Consider the following 19,180-nt stretch of genomic DNA (forward strand, 5'->3'; position numbering starts at 1 on the left):
GATGGTCTTTTTTTTTGTATAATTGCTTCTTTTCTGCCAGTTTTAACAGATACTTTCTCCCTTATTTGATGCCTTGTCAATGCATTGTTGTGGCTTGGTGGCAAGAATCCAGCGCTCACCTGCTCACAAACAGACTTGGGGCTTACTTCATGAATATTAATTAGGTGCTGACGTTGCTAGCTCGGGGGTTCTTTTTGCCGAAGGCGTGGCTTTTGAATAACAACGCACTGACGTTGTTGGATATCCATCCAATAGCGAGGGCTTGTTACTTGAATATTAAGTAGGTGAAAATAAGGTGGTTTCATTCGTGTCCTAATGGGAAAGAAAGGCTCTTGATGCTCTTTATCCATATGTGCGCATCAAGTTATTTACTTTATTTTTACATTAACACGAACACACATTATTTCAGAATAAAATGTCTTAAGTCGCTTTTTAAACCTCTCAAGAATATTTGTTTTACACATGATGCATTCGTATTTTAAACACCATGTATATTTTAAGATAACACATAATGGGGGCTTTTTTGCTTATCACTCCCAGTTGGGCGTAGCTCTGTTGATGCTTGCCCGATACACAATATGGAAAACAACCTGTTCCCCCAGCTCTTCTTTGCCTCCGGGTGAAACGGTGTTCAACCACACTTTGCTGCAAATTAAATATAACATAGGCGAGACAGGCGCACATCTTTCGCCCCTCCATAGAGCACACATGCATTGTCGAAAGTGGCAAGTTGGTTTACGTCCGTTTATGAATGAAAAAATATCCAGTATGCATTCAAGCTCAGTTACCTGCTGGATTGCATTTTCTCAGCAGCTTGCATTTACATGCTTATAGTCATCCTGAAGGGCACAATCACATTTCACACATATACAGACATTCTGTACGTAATACCAGACCTTGATTTCCAAATGAAATGCGTAAATTTACTTTCATCTGAAAAGAGGACTGTGGACCGCTGAGCAACAGTCCAGTTCTTTTTGTCTCCTGTAGACCAGTGTGAATATGGCTTTCTGACGTTTGTTATGGTTCTGGAGTGGCTGGTTCTAGGAATGTGACAGCTGTAGCCCTTTCCTGACGACGTATGAGGCATGGTGACTCTTGATGCGCTGACTTGGCTTCAGTCCACTCCTTGTGAAGCTCCCCAAGATCTTGAATAAGCTTTTCCTGACAATCTTCCCAAGGCTATGGTCATCCCTGTTGCTTGTGCACCTTTTCCCACCACACTTTTTCCTTCCAGTCAACTTTCTATAAATATATTTTGACCACAGCACTCTGTGAACAGCCAGCCCTTTCAGCAATGACATCAAGGAGGGTGTGTGGATGATTGTCTTCGGGACAACTGTCAAGTCATTAGTTTTCCCCATAATTAGGGTTGCATGTTCTAAAACTAGAGCCCAAGACGTACGCCGTATTTATACTCAAAATTAATCAAACTATATCAAGCTCAAAATGGAATATAGTCAAATTTTTTGAGATAATGAATTTTTTTTTTATTTTCCTAAGCAGTAAGTCATAACCATCAGAATTTAAAACAAAAAAACCTCTTGAAATATCTTCAGTTTGTGTCAGTGAATCTAGACTATAAGGAAATATGCTTAAAATCATCCCTATAAGGCAGAAGGAATATACAAGATAAAACCCCACAGAAAAAGAAGATCCATTGCCAAGACATATGTACTGCTGCTGCTCCAGAGAGCCGTGAGACCGTGTGTTTGCCATCTATGTGACGAATGGCTTAACGGTAGTGAACTATTGCTGTGTGTACCTGATCGGTTGACCAGATAGCTTAAACTAGTGACCTGGTTAAATGTGTTTCTGGGCTAATGGACCCCAGATAAATTAACTAGTGGCTTAACGATGTGAACCTGGGTGCTGTCCCTTTAGGTTTATTTAACTAATGAACCTAAATAACTACGTGTATCTGAGACAATAACTCAAAAATTACTAGGTAGAAATGTGCTCTGGGTGTGTCATTAACAAAACAGGACTCATGCTGATAGATGAAGTAACCTCCAGTCCCAGACTTAGGCTCGGGCAGCTGCTCATTTATTAGATAATTTAAAATATTTATATTGGGGGTGGGGGTGGCTGTTTCGCGCGTAAAAGTAGTAGGATGTGTTTTCGACCGCTCCCAGAGAAGGCAGCAGATTTATTCACTTATTTAACAGTAACAACAGGGTTTATATGTCCTTTTTCCCCCCTTTTTTAGACTACACTTGCATTAATCATAAGTGGTAAAACATGGCGACGTCTCGCTCCAAAGCTGACGGGGGTAAGGGAGGCCGCCAACAAAGCCCCGGCTCTTGCAGCGACACTAACGGCTCCTCGACTGAATGAGCAGGCCGAGGATAACTCATCCGGAAATATAACTTGACTTCAGATGATACTTGAACTCTGTCAAAAACGAGATTGTCAGAAAATAGACTCATTATCTACTGACTTACACTCAGAGAGTGTGTTACAGTGCAGTCAGACGTTAAAGGTTGGTTGGAAAACCTTTACAACAGATGGTCGAATTCAACACTGAGACTGAGACTCAATTCCCCCAAAAACAAATTTTTTTCTGGTATTTGCAGGTTCGCGGTTTTATCCGTAATACACAACTCTTTCCTTGAACCGATGTTTATTTGGGAAGGGTCTATGATTTCATATAGTTATGATAAAATATGTTCCAGAGGATTATGGGAAAGTATCTTATACAGGGTAATTCCTCATCTTTATGTGCCAATCATGGTTGGATCCGATGCAAAAATACTCCGCCGTACCCATTTTTTAGGGTCCGACTCTCTAAAATTTACTACCTGATGTTGATCCCATCTGTGACCATTGTCCATTATGGGAAAAGAAGAATGATGAGCACATACCTATTCATTTGAGGAAAATGATTTTAAACATTTGACTGAATTTTATTATTTTTTGACAAACCTCCATTCAAATTATTTTCCTGAGGTGTTTTGTCCACAGAATCTTTTTCAAGAATTGAGGCTTGTGTGCCTGTGGTTAATATGAGTAGTTTTATGTATTTTGACATGTCTGTGACATAAGTTGCTGTTGCTGTTGTTAGTTATTTTTTCTTTAGTGAGACTGAAATTTGAGTTTTTGTTTTTTTTTTTTAGAATTGTTAATTGATTGTTTGCTGGATTGAGATTGATTGGCTTACACCTGTGAATAATTGTCTATTTATATTTCTCTCCACTATGTAAAAAAATAACCACCTTGACAAAGGATTTTTTTGCCAAAAACATTAGTGAAATAAAGGATTTGCAAGTGATTGTGTGGTCATATCTCCATTTAGATGTTATCTTGACCTGAACCTCAGGTGATATTTGTTAAATGTTTCATTAAAGGGTGATATGATGCTGTTTTAAAGATCATTATTTTGTGTATTGGGTTTGGTAAACAGAATATGTTGACGCTTTCAATGGTTAAAAAAACACATTATTATTTTAAAATACTGTACATTATTGTAGGTCCTCTATGACCCCGCTCTTTTCTGCAATGCGGTTTTTTCTACAAAGTCCCTCCTTCCGACAAGGCGCAGTCTGCTCTGATTGGCCAACTGAACCAGTGCATTGTCATCAGTCCGATCACCGCAAGCATCGTTGGAAATATGATGCCCTTTCTATAATCGCGAGCTTATTCCTTAAAAAAAAAAAAAAACATTTAAAGACTGTTAATATGTCCTTAGTTTTACCATCAGTTCAACCCCGAAAGAGGAACAGAGTGGCCTTACAGGACACAGTGATGAAAGCCTCCCTATGTGTTGCAGTACACAAGCCACAGGCAGTTTAGACAGCTGACTCCAATGTGTGACCCCGTCTCTTCTCTTTCACAACACACACAAACACACGACGTGGAAAACTCAATCAATGGCAAATAACTAAAACTAATAACATACTTACAGTTGCTGATTCAGAAGCGCCATCATTGTCGTAGCAAAGTCAGAATTACCTCCTCTAATAGGTTCATACAAACGGTTGTCCATGAAAGGCGTTGCTTTTCTGTTCTTTCGGAAGTCCAAATAAAGTGATTTTGCTTTCGCCTAGATACCACACAGCATCTCCCTGACACTGGCTGCTTCAACACTAACTGCAGTTACTGAAACAACGCCTTCTTTCTTTGCGTGAACATTTGGGCGGTCATTTGCGCCAAATATTTCCCCACATGTAGACATGTGGGGGCGTGTTTAAGCGAGGCGTTTTTTAGAGGGGCGTGGCAGAGTCTTTAACTTTTATGTAAACAATATCTCTTGGATTTGAGACTTTAGTCTTTGCAACTTTACAGATCTTCATTATGCACCATGGATTTGAGACTTTAGTCTTAAAAGAAAGGAAAATTTTAAATCGCATCGCTCACATTCCTTTAAGAAACGGATTATGTGCTTAAGCAAGATGTCCCCACAACTCAACATTGGAATCATCACCTAATTCAAGTGAGTTTTTTTAATATAGGCAATGACAATATATAGTTACATAAGGAAGTATCACTGTTCGATGTATCACACACCAAATGGACTCTGAAAACCCATATGGTACGGTTTAATCGTTTGAAAAGAAAAACAAAGAACTCACCTACATGTTGTTTACTCTCAGTGACAAAATTAGACAAGGGATTATCTAATCTGTATCTGATCTGATAAAACTAAACACTATTGGAGATATTAAATACTACTACTTGTAGGTACCTCAAGATTAACATGAGGTTGACAGAAACAATGTGTGTTATGTCCCACATTAAGAGCTAGTTTGACTAACTAGCAATAAATCAAGTGGTAATCAGCCTTTGGATTTAAATGAGGGCCAATCAACTTTATGTAAACCGATTTTTTAAATATTATGACTAGTCTTGTAGAAATAAATTAGATGACTAACTTTTTAAGACTAGTCTAAGCAGTTTATGCAACTGGCCAGAGTCATTATTCTGGAGAACTGACCTGGTCACATTTAATTGTAAATTTAAACCAATTGAAAACTCAAAGTTAAATTCGGGGAGTTCAAAGATTTATTATCCAGAGGGTCTCTCTAGTGGAGTGCAATTGTCCTCTAGAGGGGGCATTTTTGCCAATGGATTTTTTTTTAATCTGTTATACAAAAAACTGTAAGTCAGATCAGTCTGAAAAGATATAACAACAAACTACCACATCAGGGCCAAGTTATTGTTTCTCAAGCTATACATACTGTAATGACCTTTCCCTTTAATTTGTCCTGTATACTGATTCATGGGAGCAGAAACACAATCCACAGGATAGCATCAATTCCAGGACAGGTGATCATGCTATCAACTACAACTCAAACTGTTATACATCAATGTCATCGTTATAAAAGGGCGCCTTCGCTCTTTTTGTTTTTTTTTGTAAATTGTACATCCTCATCTGCCTTCACTCCAAAATAAAGACAAGAAGAACACAATGGTGCTATTGCAAGGCATTGAATTATCGATCTGACCTGCGGCCTATGCATTAGTGTAACATTTTGCTCGTATTCATGTTACTTGCACTAAAGAACCTGTTTAATCAGTAAATCAGTAAAATATTAAGGGGAAAACTATTTCTGATGCGTCCCCTTTAAGATTCTATCTGGTCTGACAAAACAAATAGAAATATAAAGCAGTGGAGGTTAAATTCCAAGACATTTACATTTAGGCACCATGCCAATGTATTGTGTTCCATTCAATTTATTCCTTACATTTTTTAACTTGGTCTTAAAAATGTACCTTCATGAAATTTGCAGAAACCCTGAATTTGACAACCTAAAGCATAATATCATACAAGTATAATGAGTTTAATGTTCCTTTTTACATTATCTGCATTGGTTCAGTCTTGCGATGCGCACGACAACTCGCCGACTTCTGTCCAATGCTTTTCTTTGTTCTTTTTTTTCCTTTTCTTCTCCGCCATGACGATGGCAGCCACAACAGTGATGACCACCGTGAGCGTGATGACCAGGACAGTAACCATCTCTGCAATGCAGAGCTCCTCTTTCATCGTGTAGTTCCTTTGACTTTCGTCCAAATTCACGCATGTGAGGTTATCGTAGTCGTCCAGGAAGAGCCTCTTGACGTTACAGAGTTTCCGGAAGACCCGCTGCAGATCGCAGTCACAATTCCACGGGTTTCCTTGGAGTATTATGTGAGTGCTGGACGTTTTGAGACTCAGGAAGGTCATGAACTGAATCGTGGAGAGGTTGTTGTTGGTGAGGTCCAGTAGAGCGAGACTGGTCAATGGCGAAAGCACGCCGACGTCCAAGTAGTGTATTTGGTTGTGATGTAAATTCAAGACTTCGAGGTTTCGTAGCATGGAGAAGATGCCATTTTTGAGAACTGTTAAATTGTTTGAGTTGAGTTGTAGCTGGCGTAGGGTACTCATGGAACCAAACGCCCTCATCTTGATGGTCTCGATAGCATTATGGCTGAGGTTGAGTCTTTGGAGGGCATCAAAGTGGACAAAACAACTGCTGTCCAAGCTGGTCAATCGGTTCTCAGCCAGTGACAGATCTCGAAGGGAACTGAGACCCTGCGAAAATCCTTCACTCAGGAATGAGATTCGGTTTCGGCTCAGGTCCAACCTCAACAGTCCTTCCAGAAGAGAGAACGCTCCGTCAGCTAGCACAGCAATCACATTGTCATTCAGGAGCAGGATGCGAAGTCTTTGTGTGCTGTGGAAGGCTCGGGGCCGGATGGCACTCAGGTGGTTGAGGGACAGGTCCAGTTGTTCGGTAAAGGGTGGAAGAGCAGCGGGCAGGTGGGTGAAATTTCTGCTGGTGCAGTTGGTGAATTTGAGCTCCTCGTAACAGGTGCAGTCATAGGTGAGGTTTTGACTCATGGAGATGGACTGGACCTCGAGCACCAAGGGAAGCACGAACAACAGATGCATCCTGGAGGTTCTGAGGAGAACCAATAACAGTTTGTGTAAAATTCAAACCTGTACCTTTTTAGATATCCCTATTCTTTCTAAGTGGTTAAACATCTGGGATATTATGTGCATGGTTACAAGTTATTCAGAGCTTTTACTTACATGTTAAATATGATAAAATATGATGATGATTTTTTTTTTTTTTACTTTACAGCTCTGTTTTTGAGTACATGAAATATAATAGGTATAATAGGGACATATAATGTATATAATACATGACATAAAATATTTAATAATACATATATTACATATGATTTATTTTTGGTATAAATCTTTTCAAGATTCTCTAAAAACTCTAATTTTATGTATATATATATATATATATATATTTTTTTTTTTAATAATTTTTTTTTCATCACATATATGATATAACGTTATATATTATTTTGTTTACAAATGATTAATCTGTCCATTTTTATCAACCAAATTACATAAATACTTTTAGGTGAATATGTTACAGAATGGTTCTTTATTATATAATCTTATATTAATGCTATTTTGATGGACTAGGATATAGCATTTATGTCATTGTATAATGCAAAAATAACAATCTATTGTGTCTCTATGCTAAATTTTGCCATTATCTGCTTCCGTTAGATCATTATCAGATTGAATTGTGGATCCAGCATGGTTTTATGGAGCTTTTACACACTGTTTCCAGTATATACTGTATAAACAAACAGTACAAACAAGACAGCTACATGTTTAGCTGCACTTGATGTTTGCATACGGATGTTCAAAGCCTGTTATACAATTACAGGTCAAGGGCGGTTTAATTCTTGCATAAACTTGACTAAATGAGCTTTACAATACATGTTTATTTGTTTAAAATTATACTTAAGGTTAAAAGTTATAGGAATGTGTAAACAGAAGTGAAGTAACTAGTCACTATTTTCTTTCTTCACCATTTTAAGCACCTTCTAACCATCACTAATTCATTTTAAATGATTATGTAGTGTAAAATATAAACTACAACTACAACTACTCTCAATAAAACTTACAAAATAGTATGCAATTTATGAAACCAACATATAAATAAACAAGAATCGTCTATTAACAATACAGAATGTCTACAAAAAGATCTGCACTTTCAATCATGTATCGTATTGTGATACCTATCGTACCTAGCGTCCCCTGTGAGGACAAAGATCTTATCGTAAAAACCCCATCAGCGCCTTGTTCTATGGTTTACCACAGCTCTTAAAACTTAAGGTCAACTTACGAAGTCAAAAGTAAGTATAAATAGAGCCTTACCTGAGTTTGGTGTCTGTCATCAGAGGAGCAGCCGCAGGTGGGGAGTGTGTGCATGTGTCTGTACAGCAGACGCTGTGTGTTTGCAGCCGGGAGGGAAACGCTATTGTACAGGGGCAGCTGTTGGCAGAGAAGAGAAAAGAGAAAGAGCAAAGTAATTAATATTTCACACCGGCAGCAGAGGGTACAGACATGACAAGAGGGTGCAAACCGCAACACTTTATGAATTTTACATTTTTAATCATGTTGGTGACACATATAACACAAACCTAAATTATGTAATTATAAATAAGAAAATAAATACGCTTGACATGAAATATGTATAAGATAAGTAAATTAAATGAATTAGCAGACTGGCTACTGTTTTAAGTGGATGAACTTAAACGAATATTTAAGTTTTAATATTCCTAAAATGTACAGTTTTCTGGTTTACATGGTTATGGCAGGGATAACTGGATGCACTGGATCCTCATAGCATGGTGCATTATGGGATATTCTCCTTCGGTCTTTTACACATTATACAATCAGACTCGTAATCTTTCTTAGGATTGGAAAAAATACCATCCATCTCGGATATGAGCGCAGTTTTTCCTTATACTAGCTTTAATGTCAGTCTATATATCCCTCCCATCTACAGGCAGATGACAGATTTAATGAAACAAAGAACAAAGGTTAAAACCAGCTTATTTCTCTTTATGTTTGGGATATTACTAGAGGGACTTTATACTAGCTTTAATGAATTGGGGGAATGGAAGGAGGAATACAGAAAGTGGGATTAGAGCTAAAGCTCTCCAAAGCTTCACTTTGTCCTGCGTTATTTCACTTCTCCTGAACACAAATATTTGACATGTATGTTACATGTATAGATGGTAAAAACATCTTACTAAATATATATACTTTATGTTATGGATCCAGTGTTGATTGGATTGACCTAATTTGTCCTCCCCATTCCTTCACTAGGTGAATACTGGCCGGTGAGAGCAGGTGGGCCGCCGCTGTTCACCTGAACCCCTCAGATCATGTATCTGTGCAGGAAGGGGGTTGAGTTTCATCCAGGACCTCTAATATAAACTATAGCTCTGACCTAAAAAGAGCCTTAAATCAAAGGAATTGTTGAGCCATTTGCTGTTTTTTTGCATTGTAAAGTACCTAGTGTTGCCTTTCCATGTAAAAGAGTTTAAACAATAAATAATACAGAATAAATAAGTGTTTGATTTTGTTATGTATGTATTGTTTATTATGTATGTGTGTTATGCTATGCTATGTATTTGTTATGTACTATATTTAACATGAATAACATTACAAGCATAATAAAAGTAAAAAGTTCATATCCATTCAAACAGTAACTAGAAAGACAGAAAGACAGACAGACAGATACAGACAATAGACAGACAATAGACAGACAGACAGACAGACAGACAGACAGACAGACAGACAGACAGACAGACAGACAGACAGACAGACAGACAATAGACAGACAGACAGACAGACAGACAGACAGACAATAGACAGACAGTTGGACAGAGACACATAATAGGCAGAGAGAAAGTGGAAGACAGACAAATGGATGGATGGATGGACAGACGGATGGACAGATAGATAGACAGACAGACAGACAGACAGACAGACAGACAGACAGATAGACAGATAGACAGACAGACAGACAGACAGAAAGATAGATAGATAGATAGACAGACAGATAGATAGATAGATAGACAGATAGATAGACAGACAGACAGATAGATAGATAGATAGATAGATAGATAGATAGATAGATGTAGGTTAGCTGAAGATGATATTCTAACATCAGGATGCAGTGTAGTGTGTGAGACGGTCATTCTTCATTCACATGAGTGATTTGTGCTGTTTGCTGGGATTATGACAATTTATGGTCAAGATGCTTCATCTCACAGTAAAAACTCAGCGGGTGATGAGAGAGAATGAGCGAGACACAGAGAAGACTCTAATCCTCTGCCGAGATTCACTGGATTACAGGATGGTCAATTCATCTATCTATCTATCTGGACATTTTGCAGCACCACTTTCAGCACTTCATTATGCTAGATGATGCTCTTATTTATTTTGGTATATGAGCGGTTATACACGCAGTGCCGCTGTCACGCTGGCATTGATGCATGCAGTCCACTTCCTGACCAGCAGAGGTCAACAGCGTATAACTTTTAAACACCTGACTGCAGTTAAAAGAAAAACAGCGGAGCACAAAAACACAGACCACCCATTACTTTCTGTTTATAAGAATGCTTTAAAACACCACCTCTCTCCCTCTGTGTCTCACCGAGTCTCATCCAGCCGTTCTGTAAACATACGCTCCAAAAACAGTGAACGTGAACATTAATCATCCGTTTCTAATGAGTCACAGGATGATTCAGACGTTTGGTAATGAAGTTGCAAGTAAAAACAGAGGTATCAATGGAAAATCAGACCCCCTTACAAAAGACTATTATTGCAGACGATGATACAGCGATGATATTTAATGACAAAACCATGGCACTCATTACTCAAAGAATACCATGGAACAGTGCATCACTCACCTTCGTGACCCTTATATTTATTTGGGTTTAACTATATCTTAAATGAATCAGTGAAATAAAGAGATAATAGAAAATGAAATCATTAAAATAAATATTTACATATCTATATAGGCTTTTTAAATATTATCACTAAAAATAATACACACATACACACATAATAATTTCTATCATATAAAGAATCACACACACGTTACATCGTTTAAGTCTTTTAGAATTTTGTATATATTTTTTTACAGGTTACAAAAAAGTTTCATTAAAAAAAAACACAATATAATAAGGTTTGAAATCCATCTCTGCTGCATTGTTTATGCCATTATGTTCACTTAATGCTAAAAAAAGATTACAATAATTAAATGTGCCTTTTTAAACTCTAAATACACAACCTAGCAGAGACGGAGTGAAAACAGCTGCGCAACAGCTGATTATTTACATTTACGCTGGTGGAATAAGTTAACTGGGACAGAGGGGATATGAGAGATAGAGGGGATTGTACAGCCCGCGGTGGACGGTGAAAAAAAGGAAAGACTTTGAACTAATGACATTGATGTTGTGGGCAGGAATGCCAAGAGCTCAGCCGTGAGAGAGAGAGACACTTACTAAACCAGACAGACCAAATCTAACACCCCTCGTGTTTTCCTGCAGGGAAAAGAGGATCAAGAGTGACAAAGAAAAAGGTTACGAGAGGAGAGGAAAGCCACTGTATACAGAAGCATCATGTCAACTGAAACTGAAGGGGGTTAAGACCATGAGCATGATGTTTTTCTATTGTTACAGGTAAAAAGGTGTTTATCTTAGCGCTTTAGCAGAAATGACCCATTCACATGTCTGAATTTGTTCAGTTTCGCTAGGCCTACAAGCCCTGGATCATAATATTAGGATTAGTTCATCCCAAAAGTGCCTGGATGAGGTAATTCTTCTTGCATAAAAGGTAGCAGCATGCATATTAGCATGCTGTTTGGGCTATTACCCACAATCCTTTGCGCAACGGAGAAGGAGGCGGGGGAGCTTGTGACGTTTTCTCTGTAATGCTAAGAAACGTGCCGTTTTTAAATGTACAACCACAAAAATAATGAACGCTATAGATGCTAAAGCTAACGCTCAAGCTTTAATATCCATGTCTGAAACATGCCCTTAAGAGCATCATTAAAATTAGAGCAGTGAGTGCCGTCCTGAATGAGTTCTAGCAGGGGTTTGGCAGCAGTATTACCGCAGAGCATCTGGGAGGTCATGAAATGAACTGTAAAGTGTTTAATCTACCTCGACTCAATCCTGTGAACCTCGCTCTTCCTCCCTTCATTGCTCCGATTTTAGTATTTCTCTTAATATTTCTGGATTTTTCAAACTTTTATTTAGTTTTTGTTAATTTTTATTGGTTAAAATTGAATTTGTTAAGATTTAATTGCTAAATTTGTATTTTTAAGCATTTCTTTTTGGGTTTTCCTGATTTTTTACTAACGTGATTCCCTGGGAATCGAACCCACAACCTTTGCGCTGCTAACGCAGTGCTCTTACCACTGAGCCACAGGAACAGGTCCATTTAGTTAACAAAGACCATAAAACAGGTAAATTAATTATAACGTCTACAGATATATAACACTGTGAGCTTTTAGCTGATTGCTCTTTGCTCTTAGCAATGGGAAAAGGTAAATTTTGTTTTTAGTTTATATATTATATATGTTCTGAAGTTTTGGGGTTTGTGATTTTTTTGATTTTTTTTGTATTTTGTTTGAGGTTTAAATAGTTGTTCTAGGTGACTATATTACAAAAATATAATTTCTTCCTGGTGATGAAAATCTGAATTTTCAGAAGGCATTAATTCCAGTCTTCAGTGTCACATGATCCTTCAGAAATCATTCTAATATGCTGATTTGATGCTTAATAAATGTTTCTTATTATTATCAATGTTGAAAACAGCTGTGCTGCTTCATCTTTTTTGGAACCTTTTTTCTGGATTATTTGATGAACAGCATTTATTCAAAATAGAAATCTTTTCTAAAAATATACACTAACTTTCAAGAGTTTGGGGTCAGTAAATGTTTTTATGATTATTATTATTGTTCTTTTTAAGGAAATTATTCAAAATAGAAATCACGGCATGTTGTTAAATGTATATAAAAAAAAGTTTGTCTATTTCTGAACAACTGCTGGTATTTGTTTGGGGTATTTATCAAAGAATGGTGAAAAAAAGTATTACAGCAAGCAAATATTCAGTAACCAAAAAATTCATGAAGCAGACAATTGTTTCCAACACTGATAATAAATCATCATATTAGAATATTTCTGAAGGATTATGTGACATGTGTAATGATGATGAAAATTCAGCAATACAGTTTTTACCAATATAATTGCATACTTAATTTTGTTTCATGTGTTGTTATTATGTAAATTCAGCAATGTGGAACAAATCTGTATAATTTTTTAAAATTTTTACAACTAACAGTATCAAAGAATGCTGAGAAAAAGATAACAGCAGCAAACTATTAAGGCAGCTACTAATTGTTTCCAACACTGAAAATAAATATCATATAGAACTATTTCTGACGGGATTATGGGACGGTAAGAAGATGAAAATCCGGTTGGCTCCGTGAATAACTTACTGATAATGATAATAACGTATATTAAAATAGAACGATCAGTTACTTATCATTGTAAATCATATTTCACATATGATTTAAAGTATTGCCTCTCTAGCAGGAATAGCTAAATTAATAAATAATTTACAACCTTAATGATCCCACACTTTTGAACAGCAGTGTATATGGGAGCCAATGTTGCTGTGTAAAGGTTATCTGTATTAAATGTTGAAAGCCATTGAACCATTGAAAAAAGGCTGAGCAGTAAAATTAATGCTTAACCTTTAAAGAGGACAAGAGAGTTTGTGAACCTTTAACAAAGACCAGCAACAACAATCCTGAAAAACAAAGAACAAGGGCCATGGTGATGAAGGAAACGGAACAAAATGAAAGGTCAGGTGAGGGACACGAAAGAGCGTCACGGGCAAATATTTAGATTCCCTCGACTGCCTCACATCTGCCTCAATCTTTGAGGGAAGTCAACGAATCCATCTTGATGACGTCACTAATTGACAGCTCTGATTCAAGCCCATCTGTTTGGCTGAAGAAAAACAGAGACGATATTTTGTGTTATTGTTTTTTTCTGATGGATTCTTTTTTTTTTCTGTGGATCTTGGTTTAAATTGCGGTGTGTATTAAATCTAAATTAATTGTTTTTAATACTTAACAATGTCCACACTACCGCCAGAAGAAACGCTCGTATGACCACAAAGTTTGAATTCCTGGTGTAAAATGTCCGAAATTGGCACACAATGCTCCTGTGTGAGAGAGTGAAGCACTATTAGCAGTTCATTCTCTCCAGTTTGCTAATCTGGAAAAAGTTAGCTGTGTTGTTTTGAACAGGTTCTGCTCATAATTGAGAAAAAAAGTTCATTGTGGATCAGAGTTTTGTTTTATTTATTGATTTTGTTTGTCATTTTTTTGCATTACTAGCCGCTATAAGTATGCTAAATTGGTTGTTAGCATGACGCTAAAAGTGTTTTTAGGCTGTTTTGGTTGGATGCTAGGTTAATAAAGGAATTTATACCATTTTTTCTTATTCCACATGATTTGAGGTATTATTTACAGTTTGTTTGTTTGTTTGTTTGTAGTATTGGGATGAGATATTTTTTACGGACTAAAAAGTCCATTCTCGCATCTGTATTATTGTTGCCAACTTTGACTGATCCAAACATAGAGATAGAATTAAACATTATGGGAGATTTTTTATTTTTTTGTGTTAATTGTCTTATGTATTATTGTTGCCAACTTTGACTGATCCAAACATAGACGTGTTTTAATGGGACATTATTCGGTTTCCTGTTATTATTGGTGGAGAGTTTCCCCTTATGGAGCCCAGCGCAGATTCACTAAGAATGAGTGAACTTTTGTCCTGTGGACTTTTGAAAATAAATATTGTCTGGTTTATTATTTAGTATTAACAAAAGTGACATGGGTCATGTACCCTTGTCGAAGGTGTCCCGCCCACCCACCATTTCAAAGGATATGCGGTGGTTGATGGAAGCATTTTGAATAATTTGTTTGACCAATGACAACTTATGCATCAAAACCAATGGATTTTGATGATTGTATTTGAAGAATTGATTTGAAAAGTTTTGTTTAATAAAATGAATGAATAAGAAGGAGTGATGGATCAAACTTAGTTTTGTTTCCCTTGAATATATATATATATAGATTATATGATCATATATATATGGAAAAGAAAATATACAGTAGCCAATAGAATAATATACATGATAAAAAGGATATTATATATATCAAATTTACTTCTCAGAGCTTTTTTGTGCTTTTTTTCACTCAAAACCTGAAGTAGTTAGCGACAGATCCTTGAGGGAGTATATATAAAATTAATATATATATATATATATATAATAGAAAGAAAATAAATGTAAATTGTAATTGTCATTTGCTATATAGTATGTATCACTTTATTATATTATTTATATATATTATGTATCACTTTATTATATGCATGCGGTTGCTATATAGTATGTATCACTTTATTTAAGACTTAAACTCTAGGCCCAGGACAAGGGTTAAATATAGGGAATCTATCTTTTTTGTAAAGTAGCAATGATATAATAGTTTTAAGACAGTTCTAATGTGACTGTCATAGTAGGGATTATATATTTTTTTTAAGGTAGTTATGATGTGATTGTTTTATGACAGTTCTAATGTGACTGTCATATTCCATAGTGCAGCTTATTTTTGTCTTCTGTATTTTGGTGCAAGACGAAAAGCTGAAATTGCTTGTTCGGAAGAGAGGTTGCATGACCAATGATAAGAGCGAATTTTTCGTCCCACAACACAAAGCTGAGGATACTAGGAATTAAGATTTAAGATGGAGACAGTAATCATGACGTTTTACTAAACAATTGCACTTAAGGAAAGCTGTTTTTATGTATGCTTCCATGTCTGGGAACTAGACTGTTGGATCAATTCAGATTTTTTTGAATCTTCTCCACAATTGTTCTCTTCTGTTTTTTTTCCCAGAGCTTTTCTTTGTTTTCCTTCTTTTTTTCTTTACGTAGCTTCCAATGCGCAGATTAATAAGGATGGGAGAATTTGCTGGTTTTGAATAAAATTGAGTGGTTAGTAAAGCACAGGGTGTTACTGGGGATACCATTGTACCGAATGTGTGCATCAAATACGAAAAAAACAAAACAAAGTATTTGACAAATTGAAAGCTTTGTGTCTCAAAAAAATTGAATAAAACAGAAGCAGTGAATGAAAACAATATGATTTGTAGAATTTAGTGGGACTTTTGTTTTCCTTTATAATCCCTTTCCTTGTCAAATGTTAATGGAAAATATTTCTGCACAACAGAATAAAAAACATGATACAAAGGAGATTTCTTGGTTTTGTGCTTCTGAGAATAAAGTCAGCTATTCAGTATCAATTTGTGAGATTAAACATGCAATATGTAAAACTTGGATTTCAGAATTTTTTCTATAAAGTGTTTTTTATTTCTTGTCACAATTTTAGCTCATCTAAACCTTTTCTGAGTTTACACCTCACAACTGAGTTTACCTCTTAACCCATGTCATGAACTCACATGTCCTTAAAATTTAAATTGTGACTTTTTTGGCAACTCTGTTTTGCAGTCACGTATCTAACAATTCGAACTTTCTTCTGAGAATTGCAAGTTAACGTCTCAAAGTTCCATTTTTATTTATTTTTTTTGCTCAGAACTGCAAAAATTGTGAGATTTTATTTATTTTTTTTGCTCAGAACTTATTTAATTTTTTGGTTTATGTATTTGCTTTTATGTTGTGTTTTTTTTCTTTGATTTTGTTTTTTTTACAATTCACCGATATTGTATGTTTAACAATTCGTGTTCAACGGAAGAAAGTAAGTCAGGGTTGAAATGACATGATGGTGAGTAAATGATGACAGGATTTTACTTTTGAGGTGAAAATGTACTTATGCTCGGGATAAGAGAAGAAATACGAAAAAACAAAACAAAACAAAAAAACTAAAAAATAAATTGAATCATTCATTGAGTGAATGAATGAATATATAAATAAGGAATTGCTTTCTTTATAAGAAATGTCAAAGGGGAAAAATATTGTATATTAATACAATGGAATTTCTTTGAGCAATTATTAAGTAAATTGTGGATTAAGCATAATAAATATTTCCTCATGCTAGCTATAAAGTGTATCTTTATTGTACACTTTAGCTCATATCTACCTCATATAAAGACCTCGCAACAGCACAACGCACACTCACATGTCCTTGGGTCATGTTTTGATGTATAGGTGCAGTATAGTGTTATTGTGAGTGAGCCTTTCGCTTTTCTTTCCTTGTTTATGTTTCCTCAGTGCGTTCGACCACTCCAGAGTCTTACTCATCTGGCGGACTCGGGAGTATTAGGTCAACCATTATGTTTCCAAACAAGAAACAAAAAAAAAAAAAACCTGACTTGCTTGCCGTGACTTGTGTCCATGAAGTAATGCAAATAAATCATCGTCATCACTGACTTGCTTGCCGTGACTTGTGTCCATGAAGTAATGCAAATAAATCATCGTCATCATTCTCCTTTCTAAGTGCTTGAGGTTTTTTAACAGGTAAACTAAGTTTGAAATTAGTTAAAATACATTTAAGACAGTTCCAACACAGAACAAATGAGACACATGTCAAGTGTAATTGTATCAATAATAATTGAATTAATCATATCATGTTCTTGAATGAATCCGTGCCTGGTTTTGAGATGACGAATCAGTTTAGTCAGTGAATTCTGGCTCATGACTTGTTGTTTCTGAACGAATCAAAGATCTATAGAAGTCAAACCCCGGTAGAAAGTGCCACTATTATGGGTTATTGGAAATGTTTCTATTATGGTTTTTGGGCCCCAACAAGCACGCAGAAGGTCAAAAAAACACTTTCATTGTCTTATTAAATGCAGTATTTTTACCTCCTTACTTGCTCAAGGACTCCCATGTCTTTAATATCGCGTTCATCAACATTTATTTTTCCAAATTCGCTCAACGATTTGTTTGCCTAACACTGCAATACTGCTTGGTGTGAACTGATATTAGGTAAATATTGTAGACCTACCGATGTGTTGGGTTTTGCTCAGTATGATGTTAAGTGGCAGATCAGTGTTAGATGAAATTTACGCCCTTGGATATTGGTACTTATCCTAAAAGCAAAGCATCTAAAAAAGCCTGGTATTTGAGTCTGACGTGAATCATTTCTATAATTTCGGAATTCTAAACATGGTCCATTACCGTTAAACTGAAGGAACATAGCGATCTTGTTAAACATAATTAAGATCCCACACAGAAGTCAGAACGGATACCACAGTATTAAAACGGCAGAGGGCCAATGCCAAATACTTTGTAGGTCCATTCGGGTCAGACAGAGGAGCCACAGAGGTATGAGCTTCTTATGTTCTTCTAGAACGGATACCACAGTATTAAAACGGCAGAGGGCTCTTTTAAATATATCTACATTAGCATATATTATTATATATATCTAATAGCAACACTGGCTTAATGTGGTCCGTGATAGTGACTGGCATGGTTGCTCTTCTGGGACATTGGCTGCATAAAAAATATTGATATGCAGAGGTGATTGTGACTGGAGTCGTTGTGGCATGAGGTCTCAGAAGAAAAGCTGGCAGCCAATATTCACTCGATGTACACTACAACACTGTCTCAGGAGAGCTCAGAGGTAAATGTACAGTACACCTGAACTCCCTCGGAGAATGCCTTTGAATCTCAGAATGAAAAAACAAACAAATCATAAATATAGCTTAATAGCTAAATCTGTATAGAAACTCTGATATTGTTTACTAGTCTCTTATTTGTATCACCGAATTCAGGTTATTGCTTCCATGTATAAATTGAAAGTTAAAAGCTGTGTGTTTACAAGAAACAAATCTTTAAAGCATTTTAAATTTAACCATGATAATGCCTCATCCAGTGAAAAATCCATCCCCTTTTGTCCTCTCATATACACCAACATATATATTTAGAACTCTTTTGAACTGTTTTTGCTTGTAAACAGCACTTGATATGTGCATATTTCTCCCCTGATCCAGTCAAGATGACTGGATAAAGAAATGTTATGGATAGAGGATTCGTGTCTTAGCTGGAAGCAAGATGATGATTGATGGACTGAAGTTGTGTGAATTACTTGTGGATTATTGTGATGTTTTTATCAGCTGTTTGCACTCTCATTCTGACGGCACCCATTCACTGTAATGAATCCTTTGATGAGCAAGTTTCTCCAAATCTATTCTGATGAAGAAACAAACTCATCTACATCTTGGTTGGCCTGAGGGAGAGCAAATTTCCAGCAAATTTTCATTTTTGGTTGAACTATTCCTTTAAAAGCACTTGTATACAGCTTTAAATAAAAATGTGGGAAATTTGTTTTGCGGTAGA

General features: G+C 36.2%; 2 protein-coding genes across 5 annotated transcripts in view; both read right to left on the reverse strand.

The window, feature by feature from the left end:
* LOC109082837 (glutamic acid-rich protein-like) overlaps positions 1-19,180 on the reverse strand; it is an 848,403-nt gene that overhangs the window by 492,958 nt on the left and 336,265 nt on the right. The window lies entirely within an intron of this gene.
* On the reverse strand, positions 5,631-8,826 carry LOC109082145 (leucine-rich repeat-containing protein 3B-like). The gene is made up of 2 exons (XM_042748607.1): positions 8,165-8,826; positions 5,631-6,881 (listed from the first exon to the last, which is right to left on the reverse strand). The coding sequence occupies exons 1-2, from the start codon at positions 8,182-8,184 to the stop codon at positions 5,813-5,815; spliced, it is 1,089 nt and encodes a 362-aa protein (XP_042604541.1). The 5' UTR covers positions 8,185-8,826; the 3' UTR covers positions 5,631-5,812.

The sequence above is a fragment of the Cyprinus carpio genome, chromosome B22, assembly GCF_018340385.1.
Source record: "Cyprinus carpio isolate SPL01 chromosome B22, ASM1834038v1, whole genome shotgun sequence".
NCBI lineage: Eukaryota > Metazoa > Chordata > Actinopteri > Cypriniformes > Cyprinidae > Cyprinus > Cyprinus carpio.

Coding starts and splice junctions, on each gene's coding strand:
- LOC109082145 (XM_042748607.1), bottom strand. CDS start 8,184: ATGACAGACACCAAACTCAG. Junction 6,882..8,164: donor ATGACAGACACCAAACTCAG/GTAAGGCTCTAT, acceptor GGTTCTCCTCAG/AACCTCCAGGATGCATCTGT.